The sequence below is a fragment of the Ciconia boyciana genome, chromosome 22 (assembly GCF_034638445.1).
Source record: "Ciconia boyciana chromosome 22, ASM3463844v1, whole genome shotgun sequence".
Lineage (NCBI taxonomy): Eukaryota > Metazoa > Chordata > Aves > Ciconiiformes > Ciconiidae > Ciconia > Ciconia boyciana.
The window spans coordinates 5,874,833-5,894,747 of NC_132955.1; the positions used below are offsets into that span (position 1 = coordinate 5,874,833).

Here is a 19,915-nt window from a genome sequence, read left to right on the forward strand (position 1 = left end):
TTGTCGGTGCTTTATTGGTGACAGCTCAAGCCCAGGCGGCCATACAGACAGGAGCACTGGTTCCTTGCTGGGGACACAGGCATGGCTGTCCCGACACCAGCACAAGGACACCGTGGGACCCCAGAGCTCACTCAGGGGAGAGGAGCCCTGGGGTCTGGGTCTACCCCAGGCTGGCCGGGTCATTGCGTGAGCTGCTGGAGGAGGTTTCATCCCCATCACTCCCTGCTCCTCTCTCACCAGCTGCTCTAGGTGGTCCAGGGCTGGGGTGGCACGGCCACGCTGACGCTGCTCTCTGCCTCCCCTGCGGCCACAGTGCTCCCACCTTCCTCCTCCTCTTGGTCCGTCAGCAGCTCCAAGAAGCTGGGACCTTGGGGCAGAGACCCGGAGGCTTGGTCCTCCTCTGGGCTGCAGCCCAGGTCTGCGGGCAGATGGACAGAGGGAACTGTGAGGAACTGGCTGAGTTCAGCCTCCATCCTCTGCTGGAGGAACACGTGTGGCACCCATGGGCCAGGTCCCATGGGGATCAGCTCTGGGTCCCGGAGATCTGGATCACATACAGATCCCAGCCCTGCAGGGCAGGATGCACCTGTTCTAAGGCTGCATCAGAGATGGCCCCTTGGGGATGAGGATGGAGAGGACTTTGGGGCACTGAAGCTGGCCCAGAGCAGAAATGCCACAGTGGGGACATGCCCAGGTGTTTGGTGGCACCAGGGCAGGTTGGAGCAAAGGTGGGGGAAGCTGTCCAGGAGCAGGAGTTGGGGGTGACAAAGCAGAGAGAAGTGGGTCGGTGGGGTGGCATTGGGGATGATGCTTCAGGGGCCATCACCTTCCTCATCCTGAGCCTCTGACCCTTTCCTCTCCGGGCTCTGGGACAGTAAGGTCAGCCTGTTGAGGGCCAGCAGAGCTTTGCCTGTTTTCTGGAGAGAAGACAAGGAGCACTGAGCCCCACCAGAGCCATCCCCATCCCCACATCCTCATCATCCCCCCAGGTACCTGCCACTTCCGACGAGTCAGGAACTGCTTGATCCTCTCCTTTGACAGCGCCTTGGTGCTGCTGGGCTGGGGCTGCTGCAGCCAGGGGTGCAGCAGAGCCCCCGCGCTGGAGAGCCGGCGGCTGGGAGTAGACGGGGCAGTCACGGGGGGGCTTCTCCACCACCAGGTCATGCTGCTGGCATGACCCCATGGGGCATCCCCTCCACCGACTGCATTCAGTGCTCTCCCCTGCCCATCACCTTGGCACCCCAAAACCCAGCCCAGCTCAGCACCCTACAGCCACCCCCAGGTCCTACCAGGGGTCCTTCTGCAGCAGCTGGCTGATGAAGTCCTTGGCTTGCTGGGAGATCTCCGAGAAGGTTTCCTCCTCAAAATCCCACTGGGCAGCTGTGATGTTGCTCAGCGTCTCCATGTCATTGTCCCCCTGGAAGGGGGACTCCCCACTCAGCCTGGAGAGGTGATGCAAGGACATCAGTGACAGCTCAGACCCCTCCAGCCCGACCTGCTGTCCCCAGGAGGCCACTCACAGTATGTAGCAGATGACACCAATGCTCCACATGTCCGTGGAGAAGTCCACGGGCTCAAAGGCAACCACTTCTGGAGCCATGAACTCAGGGGTGCCGTGCAACACCTTCACGGGGATGCCTGGAGCTGTGGAGAAGATGGAGACCATGGGGCAGGTGTCCAGCTGGGATCCCCCTGGGGCAGCCCAGCTGCACCCCAACACGTGCCGGGTGGATGAGCCCCTGCATCCAGGTGGAGCTGCCCAGGACCCATTGCAGGTCTTGGTGGTCTCCTAGAGCATCTCTGGGTGCCAGGCACCCTCAGGGGCAGGGGTCTCGGGGGTCCCCACCTCAGGGGACATGGGGACATGCAGGTTTCCTCCAGAACATCTTACAGTCACTGGTAAGGCCCTGACCTGGTACCACAGGGATACCTGTCCCAAAGGCATGGGCAGGAGGATGCCAAGCTCATTGCTGACATGCCCAGCCAGACTGTGTCCCTCTGACAGCGACAGTCCCTGCGACAGTGACAGTCCCTGCCCTGGTCCCCCAGGACACCCCTCCTCACTCACCCAGCTTCCGCGCCAAGCCGAAGTCGATGATCTTGAGCCGGTGGCTGCTGGGGCTGATGCAGACGATGTTCTCGGGTTTGAGGTCAAGGTGGACGATGGCCTGGCCGTGCATGAACTGCAGCCCCTCCAGGATCTGCCGCATGTACTGAGTGCTGCTGGGCTCTGTGTGCTCGAAGTCATCGTCCACAATGCGCTCAAAGAGCTCCCCACCTGCCACGCTGCGGGAGGACAAAGTGCTGGGGACCCCGCTGGGGTCCACCAGCCCCGAGGAGCAGCAGCCCCACTGGAGAACCCAGACTCAGCTCTCTGGGAGCATCTCACCACCCACATCTCCAGGGTCCGCAGGTTCCCCATCCATCCTACACCCCAAGGTGCAGGGACCCCTCCCCACCTTCAGTGGTCTTCCTTGCAGGGTCCAGCATTGTCCCCACCACCCCCAAACTTGACTCTCCCCCCCACTCACTACTCCATCACCATCACCAGCTCGGCGGGGCCCTGGAAGGCGGCGAGGCACTGCACGAGGCGCGGGTGATGCAGAAGGTTCATGAGCTCCACCTCAGCCCAAGCCGCCTGCTTCTCTTTAGCCGTACGCGTCCGGAAATATTTCCCAGCCCGGATTTTGCCGGTGGCTTTTTCCTGAAGCCGGTACACTGTCCCAAATTTTCCCCTGGGACAGAGCAAGGATGAGAGATGGAAGAGCTATCACCACCAGCCTGCATCCCACCCATGGCTGCGCATGGACAGCCATGGACCATCCCCAGGCAGCAGGTACGTGGGACCCCCACTTACTCTCCCAGCTTCTCCAGCTGCGTGTACACATCCGAAACCTTCTCCTGGCTGTTGATGGCCACATCGCAGTATTCAAAGGTCTCCTCGTCTCCTGGGAGGGATGGAGCAGGGTGGTCCATGCATGGATCCCTCGCGCTTTGGGGACCAGCTGCCTGTGTTCCCCCTCCAGTGCTTATTTCTGTGCCTCCCCCTCCCCTCCCCCCAGCTCCATCCAGGTCTGACCGCCCTCCCCACATGGTGCAGATGGGACCTGGGGGGGACATGGGGACAGGGGCTGCTGCTACAGGAGCTCCTGGAGCAGCCCAGCACCCTGCAAATCAGTGTTTGGGGCAAAAGGTGCTTTTAGGATCAAAAATCCAAGCAGAATGGGGACATTAAACAGGATGGGATGGAGATTGGTGCTGATGGGGGGGGGGGGGGGGGTGTCACACCAGCACCGGGATCCCTGTGCAAATCCCGCACCCCCCCGGGACAGGCCAAGGGCTCAGCCATACCTTCTGCCTGGGACATGATGGTGCCACCAGCTCCTCGCTGGGTGCCGGTGCAGTCGGGACGGGTGCTGGACACGGCCCCAGGCTCCTGGCAGCCCTGCGCCAGAGCAGGGGTGCTGAGGCAGGCAATGCCCACGTGTCTGCTCCGGCTGCTCCCCAGACCCCTGCACCTTCTCCCTGCCATGGGAGACCACCAGCATCTCTCCACCTCCACCCGACCTCCTCATCCTACCCAAGAGCTGACATCTTCATGGGCCCAAAGAGACCCAGCAAGGGGCCAAACTCGATTTTAAAGCAAGGTCCCTTCTCCTCAGATGGGGACAACCTCTTTCCAGCAGCAACTTAAGCTCAAAGCCACCGTTTTTCTCACGTCCCGTCAGCCAGGAAATCCCCCGGAAAAGACGCATTTCTAGGGCAAAGGACTTTACACACGTCCCCTCCCCGTTCCATCCTCGCGAAGGTTGGGAGGACAGGGCGATGACACCCAAGGGTGCTGGGCAGCAGCACCCAAACCCCAAGCCAAAAGCCACAGTGCTGACCTGTCACCGTCCAGTCCCGTCCTGTCCCAGGCCACCAGCAGGTCCCTGATCCTTCCCGGTCACTGCAGAGCCACCAAGGAGCTGAAGGGAGGAGAGCAAGGGGTGGTGCTGGGGATCGAGGACTGCTGGGACCACATGTATGGGGATGTCTTGGGGCTGTCCAGGCACAGCCGGGAGCATCCCTCCCGCTCCAGTGCTGGGAACAGCCCCAGCTCTCCCCTCCCTTTCCTTCCCAGCAGAGCGTTTCCGGACTTGGGGGATAAACAACCACCAGCATCATCGCTGAGCCCTCCCCAAACCACATCCAGCACTGTGATCCCAAACCCCCCACACCCCATTTAGCACCGTGCAGGGTCACGGGTCTGCAACGCAGGGGTCTCAGCCGGAGAAACCCCTAGGGGGGCTCTGCAGAGACCTGACACACCTCATTACATAGCAGAGAGCTCAACCCTCTCAGCACATATCCAGACCTTGGAGCCTCTCAGGAGCTAAATCCACCAGCTAAATCCTCCTTCCCCACCCATGGGTGGGTTCCACAGAGGGGCTGAACACCCACACCTGCTCCCCTATTCCCAGCTCCACCTGCAGCCAATATCCCACCGGAGCCATCGCTCTCCCTGAAACCCATCCTGGGCTTTGGGCTTCCTTGCGTGAGCTTGGCTCCGGGTTCAGGGAAGCCGGAATGAAGGGGAATGGAGTGTTGCAAAACTCCTCCGAGCCCTGAGGTTTAGAGAAAAATGGTGTTTTCCAGCCTTTCTCCCCCAAAAGCAGGACTGTGCGGTCTCTCTGGCACCTGGCACACTGCCGTGCCTCAGTTTCCGCTGCTTTAAAATGGGAATAATGCCATGATTTCCTCCTGGAGCTGCCTCCAGATCCGGGGATGGGGCAGTGGCACCACGGGGGGACCCATCCTCCCTGGGGAGCCCCATGTCACAGCCTCCCGCCGAGGGGAGGGGATATCACCCTGGTGTTACCTGCTGTCTGAAGCTGGGTCTCATGGGCAATTTGCGGCTCTGCCAGCGCCAGCAGACGCGTCACCGCCGCCGCTCCCACGGTCAGCACAAAGTCCACAGCTGCCGGCAGGGTGTCAGGGACAAGTGTCCCCAGCGACAGGGCAGTGGCAGGGCCACCACGGCCTCGCTGCTCGCCCGTCCCCGTGACCTTGCCACCGGCAGGGCAGAGCCACAGGATGGGGGTGCCGTGGCCGGGGGGTCACCACCGGCACCCCGTGGGCGAGGGATGCAGTGGATGCTCCCGGCTCGGCGATGCCGTCAGCGTGCTCGGCTCGACCCCGCTGGGATATCGACTGCCGCGGCCAGCGATGCCGGGGACAGGAGTAGGACACGGCGATGGCCTGGCTGGGGACAGGCAGCTGGGTGATGATGGAGTACGGCTGGCTGCATCCTGCCCGCCCCGTCTGCCTGGCGAGGGGCGATGGAGACGCGGCCGGGCTGATGTCTGGCACTGCCGGCCACGGCTCCTGACCCCGCTTGGCTCTGGGCCCCTCGCCGGGCCAGGATGAGGCCGTGAGGGCGATGCCGGGCTGCTCCCGGCACAGGGACGGGCAGGATACGGCCCCGCCGTGCGAGGGATCCCAGCAGCCACTTGATGTCAGTGTTGGCCTGATGCTCGTCCCGGTGACGAGCGGCAAAACTGAGCAGAAAAAGGCCAGGAGGGGAAAAAAGGTTTGGGGTCTGGGGGGACCTGCGGAGGGGCGGCAGCACCCGCCGTCCCTGCGAGGACGCGCCGGGATCCAGCGCTTGGCTGGAGGGTGAATCCCTTGGGAGCTGCTTCCCATCCGCCTCCCACCCGTCCAGGACCAGCTGGGATGGAGTCGCGTCCTTGGGACAACCCCATGACACCAGCCCGGAGTCCCTGGGGATGCCATGGGGCAGCTGGGTGACCCCGCACAGTGACGGGCCACTGCCCTGGGCACCATCTGGACTCGACTTCTTGCCACCAACAGACATAGATATATTTTTTTCCCAGCATCTGATGAGGATAACAAGCGGCTCAGGGCCAAGCACAGCTCCGAGACAACACGGCCGTTCCCAGCTCCATCCCTCCATCCTACCTGGCAGCGCCGGTCGTTATCCCGCTCCCAGCCTGTAATTCCCACGGGAGCAGAGCCTGGCTCAGCCTCCCCCGAGCTCCTGTAAGGACAGTGTTTAATTTTCAAGCTCTAAACCAAATTTCCCCTCAATCTCATCTACTGGAGCATCCCCAGGATTTTAAGATCAACAGCAGGAAAAGCCAGAAGGATTTTAAGGAGCGAGGGTAAACGAGCTGGTCCAGGGATGGACGAGCAGATCCATCCGTCCTTCGGTATTTTCCAGCCTTCAAAACGAACCTCGTTGCGGACAGCGCTTCGTTTAATGGCCACCGACCCCTGGCCCTTTCTTGCACCTTTGCTTTCGGGTTTGGGAAGGTGGCCTGTCCGAAATGCCCAGCGGTGCATCACCCACCATGGACATCCCCGTCTCGTGCCTTATAAAATGAATTAATTAGTTAATCGTCAGCACTCGCACCCGAGCATCCATGGCTTCCCGCTCGGGTGATCAAGTTGTTCCCACCTGCCCAGAGGAGCCCTCGGCAAAGCCGGGATGGGACTGCCCGGTGACCCTCCCCATCCCCAACCTGCTCATCCTCCCCATGGGGTGCCCCACCGGGCCCCTCTGGGTCACCCCAACCCCCCCGTCAGCCCCCCAGCCTTTGGGCTGAGTCAGGCCCCCTTTGTGCGGGACGCTGGGCAGATTTAGCTGCCTCTGCTTTTTTGTAGGCCCTACAATAAATGGTGTTGCCACAGGGTTCAGCTGGTGGACCTTGATGCTGGGTGACAGCGTGGCGTGGGGGGGTCGGGGTCAGCTCGCTGGTCCTGGATCTGGGCGTCCGTCTGTCCATGACCCTGTTGTGCCTGAGGGATGGGCTCGATGACCCCGGGGGGACACAGTCCCTGCTCCCCATTATCCCGGGGAGGGGCATGGTCCCCCCTCCCCATCGCCCCAGGGGGGGCTCGGTCCCCACTCCCCATCGTCTGGGGACACAGCACTGGGGACACAGTGTGCGCACTGGGGCCAGGTGCGTGGGGACATGGGTGACATGGCAGTACGGAGGCCATGGGGAACATGGGTGCATGGAGGACATGGGGACATAGGGACATGGAGAACACAGAGGACTTGGGGGACACAGGGGACATGGGGGCACATGGAGGACATGGGGACATGTGGGACATGGGGTGCACAGGGGACATGGGGACACGTGGAGGACATGGGGACATGGGGGCACATGGAGGACATGGGGACATGGGGAGACACCATGGACATGGGGACAGAGGCAGGTACTCAGAGGACATGGGGAGTGACGAGGGGAACACGGAAGGGACAGAGGAGAGGTAGGGGACACTGGGGATGGGGGGACATGGGAGCCACAGGAGCACACAGGGGCCATGGGGAGCAGATGGAGGGACAAAGAAAACATGGGGGACACAGGGGACATGGGAGGAACATGGGGGACACGGAGGACATGGGGGGCACACAGGGGGACACAAGAGACACGGGGACACCAGGGATGGGGGCATGTGGAAGCCAGAGGGGACCTGGGAGGGTCCGGGGACACTTGTGGGACACAGAGGCACGCAGAGGGACATGGGGGGCACACAGGGGACCTGGGGACAGATGGGGGGGACAGGGGAGACCTGTGGGAACGAAGGACATGGGGACACACATGGGGACACGTGGGGACACACGGGGGGCATGGGGACACGTGGGGACTTGGGGGACAGGGGGGAACCCAGGAGACGTGGGGACACGCGTGGGCCCCAGGGGACCCGGCCGAGGGGCCCCGGGGGGCGGGGCCAGCCACGGGGTGTGCCGCTTGTGGGCGGGGCCGGCTGCGCACGCGCTGTGGGCGGGGCTAAGAGTGGGGGCGGGGCACCTGCGAGCGGGCCGTCGGCGGTTGGGGCGGGGCCAGGCCGTTGCGCAGCGCAGTGGGCGGGGACAGAACCGGGTGCGCCGCGGTGGGCGGGGCCATGTCCGGCAGTGGGCGGGGCCAGGCGGTGGCACACGTGGCCGGCTCTGGCGCCCCGCTGCGCTCGGGGCGGGTGGGAGCAGCTTTGTACTGGGAGCACTGGGAGACGGGCGGGGGTTGCTGGGAGATGGGGAGCTGAGTGCTGGGAGTGCTGGGATGCTGGGAACTGAGGAGCTGGGAGCTGGGATATGGATGCTGGGAGCTAGGTGCTGGGCACTGGGAGCTGGGGTGTTGGGTGCTCCGGTGCTGGAGAGCTGGGTGTTGGGCACTGGGGTGCTGGGAGCTGGGACCTGGGGTCCTAGGACCTGGGATGCTGGGGAGCTGGGTGCTGGGAGTGCTGGGATGCTGGGAACTGGGGAGCTGGGAGCTGGGTGCTGGGAGATGGGATATGGATGCTGGGAGCTAGGTGCTGGGCACTGGGAGCTGGGGTGCTGGGTGCTCCGGTGCTGGAGAGCTGGGTGTTGGGCACTGGGGTGCTGGGAGCTGGGACCTGGGGTCCTAGGACCTGGGATGCTGGGGAGCTGGGTGCTGGGAGTGCTGGGATGCTGGGAACTGGGGAGCTGGGAGCTGGGTGCTGGGAGATGGGATATGGATGCTGGGAGCTAGGTGCTGGGCACTGGGAGCTGGGGTGTTGGGTGCTCCGGTGCTAGAGAGCTGGGTGTTGGGCACTGGGGTGCTGGGAGCTGGGACCTGGGGTCCTAGGACCTGGGATGCTGGGGAGCTGGGTGCTGGGCCCTGGGTGGCCGTGGCTGTGGGAAGTGGGTGTGAAAGCTGTGCCAGGGCTGGGGATGTTTCACATCAGCTTTGGCCTGAAGAGAGAAGTAGAGCAAAGCAAACCGCACAAGGTGACAGCAGGGTTACAGGCCGGGCTTTCAGGTGCCCTGGGGACAGCACCGGGGCATGTGAGGGCACCCAAGGGCACCCGAGGGCACCCAACAGCAGCGTGCAGGCAGGGCGTGCAGGCTCTCCCCAGGGCAGGGCTGTGTGTCCCAGCCACGCCACCGGCTCCCCAGCCACGGCACTGCCCATGGCACCCGTTTGCCTGCGCCGACGCCGGGAGAGGCATGTTTGGGAGCTGGGTCTGGGCTTGGGGCCGGGTCTGGGGTTGTGAGGGCTGTTTGCAGACCTCGGTCGCCAGCGTTGGGCTCCCTTCGCTCCACCTCTGCCCCAGCCACTAAAGGTTTTGCTCGAGCTCAGGCCGGTCCCAACAAGCAGCTCCCTGCCCCATCCAGCCCAGCAGCCGCCCTGCTTCATTCGGGGCAGCGCTATCCCAGGGCTAAGGTGTGATAACCCCCCCTCCGACCGCAAATCCAGACCCAAAACTGCTCTGGAAGGAGCCATCCCCCCCGTGTCACCGGTTTAAATCCAGCCTGAGGCACTTCTTCCCCCTGCAAAGCCTGCCCAGAGGCTGGGGGCAAACCCGCGTGAGGCCAGTTCTGCAAGATCAGGGCTGTAAAATGGCATCTGATGTCCTCAAAATATTCCTGAGAGGCGTGGAAAGGGCCACAGCACCCAGGCTTTTGGGTGCCACGAAGGGCAAGAGGACCCATGGGTGGCAGACAGGGCGATGGCTGTGCCCAGACCTGGCTGGTCGTGCTCAGCTGGACACCTCGGGGTGTGGAGGAGGCTAAAACACGGCTGGAAAACACCCAAATGCATGGAAAAAAAAAATCAGTCTGGGGCTATAAAACATAAAAACCTCCGGCACCAGCAGCTCAGAGATCAGCCTGTCCCTGCGTGGGTTTGGCTGCCAAATCCTCCAGCTCCTCCGTGCAGCCTTGAGCCCTCGGCACTGCCGGGACCTTGAGCCCAGCCTGTTCCTCCAGCCCGGGGAAAGCAAAACAGCTCCGGAGAGGACTGCCGGCGCTTTCATGGAGCATGGAGCACCCGGGGGAGTGGGATTGCCTCCAGATCCTTACAGCAACCCCGCGGGCTACCAGGGCCAAAAAATAATCGCATGTGGCAACCTCGCCGTCACTCCCGCTGGTAAATGTGTCGTGTATAAAGTGACCGAGGGGCCGGAGCTGGGCGCTGGCTGACTTGGCACACGTGTGCGTGTGTGCGCGGCTCAGCTGTGCCGGGACGGCTACGGGCTGAAAGATAAGTTCAACACCCCACGAGGCGTGGGTTATCAGCACGCCAGGCTGTTCCCCTGCTCCTGCAAACCCCTCCGTGCCCCCGCCTTGCGCTCTGCTTCAGGCAACACCAGGCAAGGGGAGGGCAGGAGCAGGCAGGGGGTCCCTTGACACAGACACCCGTGACTGAGGGGGCTGTTGACAGGCTCCGACCCTCTGAAGGCACAAAAACCCGGGAAATAGGACACGCAGGGAGTCTAACCCCATCTGCACAGTTGGGGACTGTCATGTCCTTTAGTTGCCAGTGCCATAGCTACCAAACCCATGCTCCCAACTCAGAAAACCCCCAAAAAAGGGGGGTCCTCTGGCTTGTAGGGATGGGCTGGCACCAGGAGCACACCCGACCGCTCACCGTGAGCTCAGGGTGTGCCGAGGGGGTGCGAGGAGCAACAACCATGTCTGGGGAGCATGGCTCTGCCTCCCTCCTGTCCCCCCGTGAAGATCCCAACATCTCCCAGACAGGGAGGGGACAGGGACAAAACCCTCCAGAGGAGGCGAGGGGCTGCACCAGGGCCCCTCCTGCTCCCTGGCACCGTGTCAGCCATTGCCATTGCCACCGCCACCGCAGACTGGGGCAAGCCCGGGCCTCTCGCTGGCTGCCGGCCCTGCCTGCACTTTCCGGCACAGCCTGGTGCTGCCTCCCCGGCATGGTGCCCGTCAGGGACGGGGAGAGTCCCAGAGGGGCTGGGGGCACCCGGTGCCATGCCAGGGGTGACACCGGGGAGCTCCCTCCCCAGGATGCGGCACCAACATCACCAGCCTCGTTCACAGCCCACCTGGGTCTCTGCAAAGGGGTTTCTGCCCCCCACTGTCCCCCAAATCTACAGCAGGGGCGTACTGGGACAGACAGAGGGGGAGGGGTGGCTCTTGCCCAAATCCCAAGATTTGGCCCATTTTACACCTCCCTGTCCCCTTTTCCATTCAGGAACAGCCAGGCCATTTCCAACACCGACCCTCCAGCCAGAAAACGTTCAGCACAATTAACCCCCACTCATTAAAACCATAAACAACATGGGGGGTGTGGTTTGATTTTGGGGTTTAGCAGCCCAGAAAAAAACCTCTCTCTCTTTTCATAACGGCAGAACTTGATTCAAAAAGCTTCAGGTGGCTGCACGGGCTGATTCCGTGCATCGTTCTTCCCAAAATCACACAGGGACACGGCCTGGGCCCAGCCTGTCCCACGCTTCCCTCCAAGACGTCTGCCTTCATATGGAGAGCCTTTCTTTTTTGCCTTTATGCAAAATGTATTGCTTATTTTTGCCTTTTATGTGTCCTGATCCCAAAATACACATTATTCCCTTACACACTTGCAAACTGAAAACTCCATCCGCAACACCCACGGCTCAGCTAGTGAAGCCGCTTACAAGGAGCATTACCAGTGCCAGAGGCGAGAACGGAGGCTTTGGGAAAAATCCAAGGGAGGCACTTGGAAAAGCTCCTCATCGACTTTGCTCTTTGGGTCGCTCCTCTCCTTGAGATCCAAGATGGAGCCTAGGCTCGCCCTGGGAGGAGGAGGCAGAGCTGGAAATGGGCAGAGAGGCGATTTGGGGTGAGAACCCCCACCTCCTGAGTACGCTCAGCTCCCACTGTGCCGGCCGAAGGGGCCATGTTCCCTACGGGGAGACGCGTCTGCTAACCGTGATCTGTCTGCTAACCGTGATCCGTGTCTGCTAACCGTGATCCGTGTCTGCTGATTGCCATCTGGGAATGGTTCTGAAGGAGGACAGCGGCATTAAAGAGTTAAGTGCCAGACGGCTGAAGCAGAAGGCCTGGCCTAGAGCTGGGCACCCTCCGTGAGCCCGGCACCCTGCCTCGGAGCTGGGGTCCCCCCTGCGAGCCGGGCACCCCCCTTGGAGCCAGGCACCTTCCCGGAGCCGGGCCCCCGCCCTGCGCAGGCCGCTTGAGCGAGGCCTCGGCGCCCCGTGCCACCGCCGGGACGGGCAGCACCCGGGGCCGGATTTCAGTGTCTCTAGCCCGGCCAAAAACCTCCTCCGCGGAGCCCGACGGGCCCTGCCCGCCCAACCGAGGCGCTGCCCCCGCCGAGGGGCTCCGGGGAGCCCGGAGAGGGCCCGCAGCGCCCGGCCCCCGCCGCCCTGCAAGGCCCCCGGTCGCACCAGGGCCTGCGGGAGGCAGGAGCGCGCCCCGCCGCGGCGGAGGCCTCGGCTGGGGTCCCCCCGCCCCGCGGCGGCCGCAGGGCCGGAGCGCTCGGCAGCGCAGGCCGGGGCGGGGGCCCGGGCCGGTTCCCCTCCGCCCCCGGGCCGCCCCGCCCGCCCGTCGCCATGGCAACGCGCCGCGCCCGCTCGGCATCACGGGACAGCGAGTCCGCGGCCGCCCTGTCCCCGCCGCCCTGCCGCGGCGGAGGACTACAGCACCCATAAGACCTCGCGGCGGAAGGCGCGCCCCTCCTCTTCCTCTACGGCTCTCGTTTGCATTGGCTCCGCCAAGCCGTCGAGCAGCGGCACGGAGGCGCCTGATTGGCGGCAGGGCGGCAGGGCCGAGGCGCCAGCTATGGCGGCCGAGCGGGCGGTGGGGGAGCGGCGGCCGCCATTTTGTGTGTGTGGAGGCCGGCTCCGGGCCTCGCTGCCCGCCGCGGAGGCGGGGGTGCGCGGCGCGGCGAGGCCGGTGAGCGGCCGGGGACCGGCGGGGGGGGCTCCTCCGCGGCGCCGAGCCGGGAGCGCGGGGCGGCCCGGCCGGGCCTCCCTTCCCCGGGAGCGGAGTGCGGGTCTCCCCGCCGGCCCTGAGGTGGGCGGCGGCGCCGCGCCCGCCACCGGCCGCTCCCCCTGCCAGGGCTCCGGGGACGGGGGAAGCCCTATCCCTGCCGGGAGCGCCTCGCCTGGAGCCGGGGGAGGCCCGGAGCGGCGCCGGGGCCTCGTCCGGGGGCACCGCGGCCTCCTCCCGGGGTCTGAGTGCGCGGTGGGGCGGGCGGAGGCCCGGCCCGGCCCTCCCCGCCTCGGGCTCCGCGGGTTTTCATGTCGTGGCTCTGCTCGCAAGCGGCGCCTCGGCTCCGGCCTCACCTGTAATGCTGGGGGTGGGGGGTGGGGTGTGTGTAACATTTTTCTAGCAAAACCCGCGTTAAACAGTATTTGAACGTGGCTCGACAGCAGCAGCCCGAGCTCCCTGCAGGGCTGGCTTCTGACTGACCCCCGGTAGGAGCAAAGTGGGGAGGAACAGCGCAGGTTTATATTGAAAGTGATATTTGGGTTAGGAAACACGTTTTCTGGAAGGGTGAAAGCTGGTCGTTGACCGCCGTGCCATTGCACTACACCCTTTTAATACACTGCGTCGGGGGAAAAAATAATCCCTCGAATTTAATCCTTTGTTTCCCACATTTCAGCCAAACCACAGCCGGATTCCTGGAGGGGGTTCTCCCTGGCTGGATCTAGTGGATCGCAGTTAATATGGCCTCCCCTCGCCTGCTGCCGTCTACCGAGGCAGCAATTACTGCTGTGGTGCTTGGAGAGACTTAAAAACAAAAGCGTTTGCCTGTTGCCAGGGCTGAAGGGGTAACTTTTCAAGCTGATAATAAACTGAAGCGAACCTTGTCTTTGAGTTATAAATGCCACTCCTCCGGCTGGTGGAAATGAGGTCTGTGGAAATAACTGAGTGGGGTTTTTTTCCTGTGCAAAGTCAAAAAAAAAAGCCTGGTTTTCTAAAGAAAAAAAAAATCTTTTTTTTTTGGAAAAAAGTTGGTGCTGGGGAGTTTTTGAGCTGACAGCCTCTGCGCTCGGTTCTCTGCTGAGCAGTGAGCCTGGGCTGAGTTCCTGGTTGCGGTACAGGCAGAGTTTCTTTAGGCGAGTGCCTCAGCCGCGTTTTCTTCCTTCTGTGAAAGGCAGCTAGTGCCGGCTCATCCCCCGGTGTTACTGGGACTTGCTTTAGATGTAAAACAGATTTTGGAGGCTTCTGGTATAAGTGCAGATTGTGCTGTCAAATGTGGACTGTTCAGTTAAAAAACGGATTATTTTACATTTATGCACTTCGTGTTCTTTTTTTGAAGAAGACGCTTTGTTACGACTCTGCTGACAATTTTTGACTCCCACGTTGCTTTATTAGGTCCTGAACTCCAAAGCTTCATATTTTTATAAATTGCTGCGTTATAAAAGCTGGGAGGTTTGTCATCGTGTGTGTCTTTGCATGCACACGACACCTGAAGATCTAATTTCAGGTTGATTTTGCTAAACTAATCAGGGTTACGCTTAGTTCAAGCCGGATGCCTTGCACCTACCCGCGTTGTTAGAGGGTTTGTTGTAGGGTGGGACCAGGAAGGGAGCGAACATGAAGGGCCTGATCCTAACAGCCAGGGTTTGCTATGTTGCAGATGGACCAAAAGCCGCCAGCTTTTCGGCGATGGCCTCATCGGTGAGCGCTGTAAAACCCCTTCCGTGTGCAGGGCTCACTGTGCCACAGATTCACCTCTTTTGTTAACAAAATGCCGCTTACCTTGCCACACGAGAGAATCGCCAGGATATCCCAAACAGCTCTGTAAGTATATCCTTGGAATGTAAAGCTAACGAAATTAAATGCAATTAGTGCAAGTTAAGTCATAGGCAGGACAACAGCGTTATTGTCAGCACCGTGTCTCTGCTTTATAAATCCTGGAACATCAAACAGCCGGGTTTAACGGACTGCGGGACCTAATTGCCGTGCCGGTGAGTACCGGCAACCTGCTCCTTGAACCTTCTCCAGACCGTGAGGGGAGGCGAGCTGCACGTTCCCTTCAGCCGGTGTTAAGGGGCAGGATTCGGGTTTCACTTCACACCAACATTGCGGCATTAACGGGCAGTTAAGATGGACTACTTCCTTTTTTTTTTTTTTTTAATTTTCTTGCAGCCAGCAGCGTTTTCAGGGTACTGGTCTGTCCTTATACCGCTTCGCCCCTGCGTCGAGGAAGAATGGCTGTAACCGCAGGTGGGATATTTTAGCCCCCTTTTCTTTTGCGTTCGTGCAGTAATTTCTGCCTCTCCCCAGGACAGAAGTACAGTCCTTTCCTCAGCAAGTGGGAAGCCCTTGTGAGGGGAGGAACTGTGAAAGCCCTTTAGCCAAGAGGGTCCCTCTATGCCCCGTGTTTCCGAGGCTGCTTGCCGCAAAGCCGGCGTCGGTGGTGTCCTCCCGCAGCTGGCAGAGCGGCGGTGAGCCTCTTCGTACCGCTCGGCCCCGCAGTCGGGATGGGCAGGAGCTCCGACAGGCAGATTCCTGCCGCCACGGGCTCCGCGCCGAGGCGCAGCCCGTTCGGGGAGATTGGGGGGGTGCTGCTGTGCCAGCGGCGTTCCTGGGCTCACCGGAGGAGCCGGAATAAAGGCCAGTTGGCTCAAACAACCCGGGAAAGACCAAAGCGGTGGTAGGGAGAGAAGGGATGTGCTTCAAAGGTTTGGCAGGCGCGGCTGCCTTGCCTCCAGGGAGGTACCTGCCCTCGACTAGTTAAGACAGCGCGCTGCCTTCTTGTCAGGAGGGACTAATTGCTGCCCTTTGATACCGCATCACAGCCAGGCTGGGGCACCTTTATCTCTGGTGATCTCTAAGATTTTATTTGTTCCTCTCAAACGGTTGAGCTGCAGTCCAGCTCATCTCTTCTGGACCGGCTCCGAGCCTGGCTCCAGGCAAAGCTCGCAGGGAGGCTCAGGCGGGCGAGCTCTCCCCTCGGCCGGGGAGGCGAAGCGCGGACGAGCTCCCTGTCCGTTACTGATCCACTCGGAGGTTTCAAAGGTCCCCAAATGCCGTCAGTCCGCGTCTGCCAGGAGGTTTGGACGTGGGAGCTGGAATGAGCCTTTGCAAGGAGACGTGCCGTTCTGAAACGCCTCCTGAAGCGGGGATCGGGGGTGACCTGGTTTGTATGAAGACTCGTCTTCATTAAAACAGAGAACAGAATAAAGTAGGAAGAGTTGGTGGGGTCACAGCAGGTTGGGGAGTTGATTCTTACCGTACTTTTAAGGGTTTTTTAAGTTCTGTTTGTTAAAGCATGTGCACATCAATCAAATGATTTATTCCTAGGAGTTAAATGTAACACGTTTGGGGTAGGTAGATGGAGGACAAACCCTGTGGGTGCACTGAACCTGGTAACAGCCATCGCTCTGTGACAGCCATCGTGCTACATTGGACTAATAATATCTCCTGATACTAAGTTTTTCGCATCAAGCAGGTGCTGAGAACTACGTTTCATAGTACTGGTGAAGCGCAGCACCCACCGCCGGAGTCGGGGCCATCGGACACACGCCTGCGGTTGTCCTGCCCCAGAGGAAAACAAAAACCTCGGGCAGCACGGATAGGGAGTTGCTCGTTTGGGCAAAGAAATCACTGGAAAGCAGCACCCGGGATGAACGAGGAGGACCCGGGGTTCGGCGCTGCTCTTCCCAGCCAGCGAGATCCTGATTAACTCGTTACCTCTCGCTGTGCCTTGCTGCCGGTCTGGCTCGGGGCGGCGCGGCTGTGCCTCCCTCCGCAGCCGCACCGGGCGCTGGCTCTGCCGAATGATGTCATGGCAGAGGGGAAGGGAGCGCGGGCGGCTACCGGGCTCTTGAGCAAGTAGCCCTCGACTAGTTTCCTTTTTTCCTCCCCATCGCTGCCAGCCTATGCCCCAGAGCAGGTTGGGTTTTGCCAGGCTCGTGTTAAACATCTGGCGTGATCCTTAAAGCCGAGTCCCTCGGCCGCAGCCGCCTCAAACCCCCTGATTCGCACAAACCCGCCTGTGCTGCCCACCCTGCGCAGAGCAGCGCCGGGGCCACCTTTGTCTCCTCCTCCCCTAGATCTCAACCCCTCGATTTCCTCATAAAAGGCTCTTTTCCCCCCCCATAGCCTGAGGGGGTTCCCCCAGCTGCTCCCCTGGCTCCCCAGGTACGAGTTTCATTAACACACGCTCCCAGTTTCAAGCCCGCGTCCTTCGGTTACGCCACCATCAGGCCCCTCCAATACTTTGCCCTTTAATTTACCTGTTTTCCCCCAGAGAACCCCACAGACCACGCAGCTGCCTGGAGCTTCTCCTGCTTTTTTCTTCTTCTCCTTCCCTGCTCAGGTACAGCAGCAGGGAAATGAAAGGTTCAGCCCTCGCGTTCGCCTTCCACCCATCCCTCCTCGTCAGCCATTTCACAGGCCAAGTGCTGACTACCAAAACTTTTCCCTGGGCTGCTCCAAAACTTTAAGTTTTTCCCTCACTTGTAGCTTAAAGGACATTTTTAGGCAGTTTCTGCCCCGATTTCAGCTGACTGACCTGGGTTCCTACAGACCTGAGAGGAAAGAGAGTTACCTTTAACCAAGCCTTTAGGCAAACAAATCTACTTTAGCTTATTAATACATGAGAGGTGTCAGCGGTGTCCATTATCCACACGCTATCGAGAGCTGTTATCCCTCTTCCAGGGATTTTAACTATTTCAGCTTGTGGAGCAGGACTAGAATTTAAAAAGTGTGGGGGGAAAAAAATTTAAAAAGGTTAAGCAGGAAATCACAGCTAATTTTAATCAAGCAATGCCACAGACCAGTTCTAACATCGTGAAAATAATTCAAAATGTATTCCGTTCTGGAATGTCATTCTGAATATTTTCTAGAAATCACACCGAAACGGTTACAGTTACAAGTAATTAAATTTATTAGACCTCTATACTTTTTTATAGTCAGTTTTGGCCAATTTACAGCTTTCTGGGGATTTTTTTTTTTTTTTTTTGGTTTAGACACAAAAAAAAATTAAAACCATGAACCCAGCATCACCGACACACCAGCCCCCCCTCGCCCCCCACGGCCACCTGAGGCGGGGGCGGCCCCGCTCCCCGGCCGCGCCCTCTCCCCGTTGACCGGGGCCCCGGCGCCTCTGTCCCGGCGCGGGCGCTCGCCCCCCGCCGCTGTAAAAAGCCCCCCCGTCCCCCCGCCCCAGCGTCACTCCCCCGGCGCGCAGGGGCCCTTCTCCTGCCCGGGCCGGTCCTTCTCCTTCAGCAGCTGCAGGTTCTCGGCTCGCAACCTGTCCACCTCCAGCTCCAGCTGCCGCACCCGCGCCGTCTCCGCCGACTCCCCCCCGTGTTTTTTGCTCTCCATCCTCAGCCGGTTGTTCTCCTCCTCCATGCGGGAGAGGCACTTCTCCAGCTCCAGGTACTCCTTCACCAGCTCCTGCTTGCTCATGTTCTGCAGGCTCTCCACATGGTACCGCTCGTAGGTCTCCGAGAAGTCCCTCTGCAGAAACTCGCTGCCGTCCCCCCCCATCCCGTCGCTGCCCCCGTCCTCCTCCGCCGCCTCCTCCAGGAAATCCTCCTCGCTCGTGTCGTCCGACTTGGCGGCCGCTCGCCGCGGGTACAGCCCGGTTTTCAGGTCGGGCTCCTCCTGGTCGTGGTCCTCCATGAGGAACTGCGTGGTGTTGTAGGGGGCCACCGGCTGCCCCTTGGCGAACATCTCGGCGCGCAGCCGGGAGGCGCGGAGGCTCTGCCGCTCGTCGAACTGCTGCTTCTCCTCCCAGCTCAGCTTCGAGTAGGGCTTCCAGCGCCGCTTCTTCTTCGACGGCCGCCGCCGGTGCTTCTTCTTCACCGGCCACTCCTCGGTGCGTCCCGCCGACGACCGGTACCGCGGGCCCAGGCCGGGACGCGCCGCTCCGCCCGCCGCCGGCCGCCCCTCGGCGCCGCCCGCGCCCTCCGCCGCCGCCTCCTCCGCCCCGGGGGCTGGCAGCCGCCCGGCCTCGCCGTCCGCCGCCGGCGCCTCGCCGCGCTCGGGCTCCGGCGGGGGCTCGGGCTCGCCGCGGGGCTCGGGCTCGCACGGGGGCTCCGGCTGGCAGCCGGGCTCCGCTTCGCACCGGGACTCCGGCTCCGGCTCGGCGGGCGCCGCGTCGGCCATGGCGCTCGGCTCCGCTCCCTCGGGGACGGGCGCTACCCGCGCCGCATGGGGCCGCCCCCGGCTCAGGCCGCCCGGGCCATGGCGCGGGGCCGAGGCCCCGGGGGTCACCGCCGCCGGTCGCCGAGGGGTTAACGCCGCCGGGCCCGCCCCCCCGCGCGCATGGCACGCGCCGCCACCGCCTCCCCCCGCCGCGCCCCGCCCCGCGCTGCCACCCGCCGCCGCCGCCGCCTGCGCCCGACTGCCGCTCCCCGCCCGCTCCCCCGCCTTATGTACCCGCGCGCCCCGCCCCGCCCCGCGCAGGCGCGCTGCCCGCCCCGCCCCGCGGCACGCCGGGACCCGCAGTGCCCCGCCCCCGCCGCGGCCCCGCCGCGCGCCCGCCGCCGCCACCGCGGCTGCCCGCACGCGGGCGGTGCCGCCCCGCCGCCAATCGGCGGGCGCGGAGGGCGGGCCCGCCCGCCGGGTCCCGCCCCCTGGCCGCTGCCGGAGGCGGGTCGCGATTGGCCGCGCCGGACGTCGCTCGCGCGCGGCGCCGCCAATCCGAGGGGGGCGGGGGCGGGGGCGAGGCCGGGCCGTACCACGCGCGGAGGGGCGCCCCCGCGCGCGGGGCCGCGCGCGCCGCGCGACCTTCAGGGCCGCGCCGAGGGCAGCGCCCCCGCCCCCCCCCCCCGCGGCGAGCCCATGGGGCGGCCCGAAAGGAGTCCCCGCACGGCGGAGGAGTCGCCGGGCTGTGCTGCAGCCCGGCCCCCGGCCCGAGGGGCTGTAACGGGCCGGGCGGCGGGGAGCTCCCGGGGGCGGCGGGGGCAGGGGGCGGGCGGAGGGATCCGGGGGCTGCGCTGGCATCGGCGGCGGCTGCTGCAGCCGCGCGGAGGGAGATGTAAACAAAACTGAGCGGAAAGAAGTCCGTCCTTAAAGGCACCGCGTCCCTTTTTTAAGGGGCGGTGCGGGGCTGCGCTCCCTGACGCCCGGGTCCGCCCGCGTCCGCGGGGGGAGGGGGAGTAAGGGCAAGGGGGCAGGGCGGCCCGGGGCCTGGCCCTGCCATCCCCAGTGGCGGTGTCCCCCTCCGCCACG

At 62.7% G+C, this 19,915-nt stretch overlaps 2 protein-coding genes across 3 annotated transcripts; both read right to left on the reverse strand.

Annotated features, from left to right (window-relative positions):
* LOC140662468 (myosin light chain kinase, smooth muscle-like) lies at positions 1-4,061 on the reverse strand. 2 transcript variants are annotated; one of them, XM_072885958.1, is made up of 10 exons: positions 3,888-4,061; positions 3,352-3,525; positions 2,858-2,948; positions 2,532-2,735; positions 2,069-2,286; positions 1,521-1,644; positions 1,290-1,442; positions 994-1,114; positions 827-917; positions 1-418 (listed from the first exon to the last, which is right to left on the reverse strand). In XM_072885958.1, the coding sequence occupies exons 2-10, from the start codon at positions 3,365-3,367 to the stop codon at positions 246-248; spliced, it is 1,191 nt and encodes a 396-aa protein (XP_072742059.1). In that variant the 5' UTR covers positions 3,368-3,525; positions 3,888-4,061; the 3' UTR covers positions 1-245. The 2 variants fall into 2 exon arrangements, with proteins under 2 accessions (XP_072742059.1, XP_072742058.1); XM_072885957.1 differs by having other exon boundaries at positions 3,352-3,445; positions 3,888-4,007.
* Positions 4,062-17,603: 13,542 nt separating this feature from the next.
* On the reverse strand, positions 17,604-19,050 carry HEXIM1 (HEXIM P-TEFb complex subunit 1). The gene has a single exon (XM_072885962.1). The coding sequence runs from the start codon at positions 18,845-18,847 to the stop codon at positions 17,906-17,908; it is 942 nt and encodes a 313-aa protein (XP_072742063.1). The 5' UTR covers positions 18,848-19,050; the 3' UTR covers positions 17,604-17,905.
* Between the last annotated feature and the right edge of the window lie 865 nt (positions 19,051-19,915).

What these genes read in the sequence shown, in the direction of transcription:
- LOC140662468 (XM_072885958.1), bottom strand. An exon ending in CTGCTGCAGAAGGACCCCTG is followed by an intron (nt 1,115 to 1,289) that starts GTAGGACCTGGG and finishes GTCTACTCCCAG; the next exon opens with CCGCCGGCTCTCCAGCGCGG. An exon ending in AGAGGCTCAGGATGAGGAAG is followed by an intron (nt 419 to 826) that starts GTGATGGCCCCT and finishes ATCTGCCCGCAG; the next exon opens with ACCTGGGCTGCAGCCCAGAG.
- HEXIM1 (XM_072885962.1), bottom strand. Translation starts at nt 18,847, where the DNA reads ATGGCCGACGCGGCGCCCGCCGAGCCGGAGCCGGAGTCCCGGTGCGAA.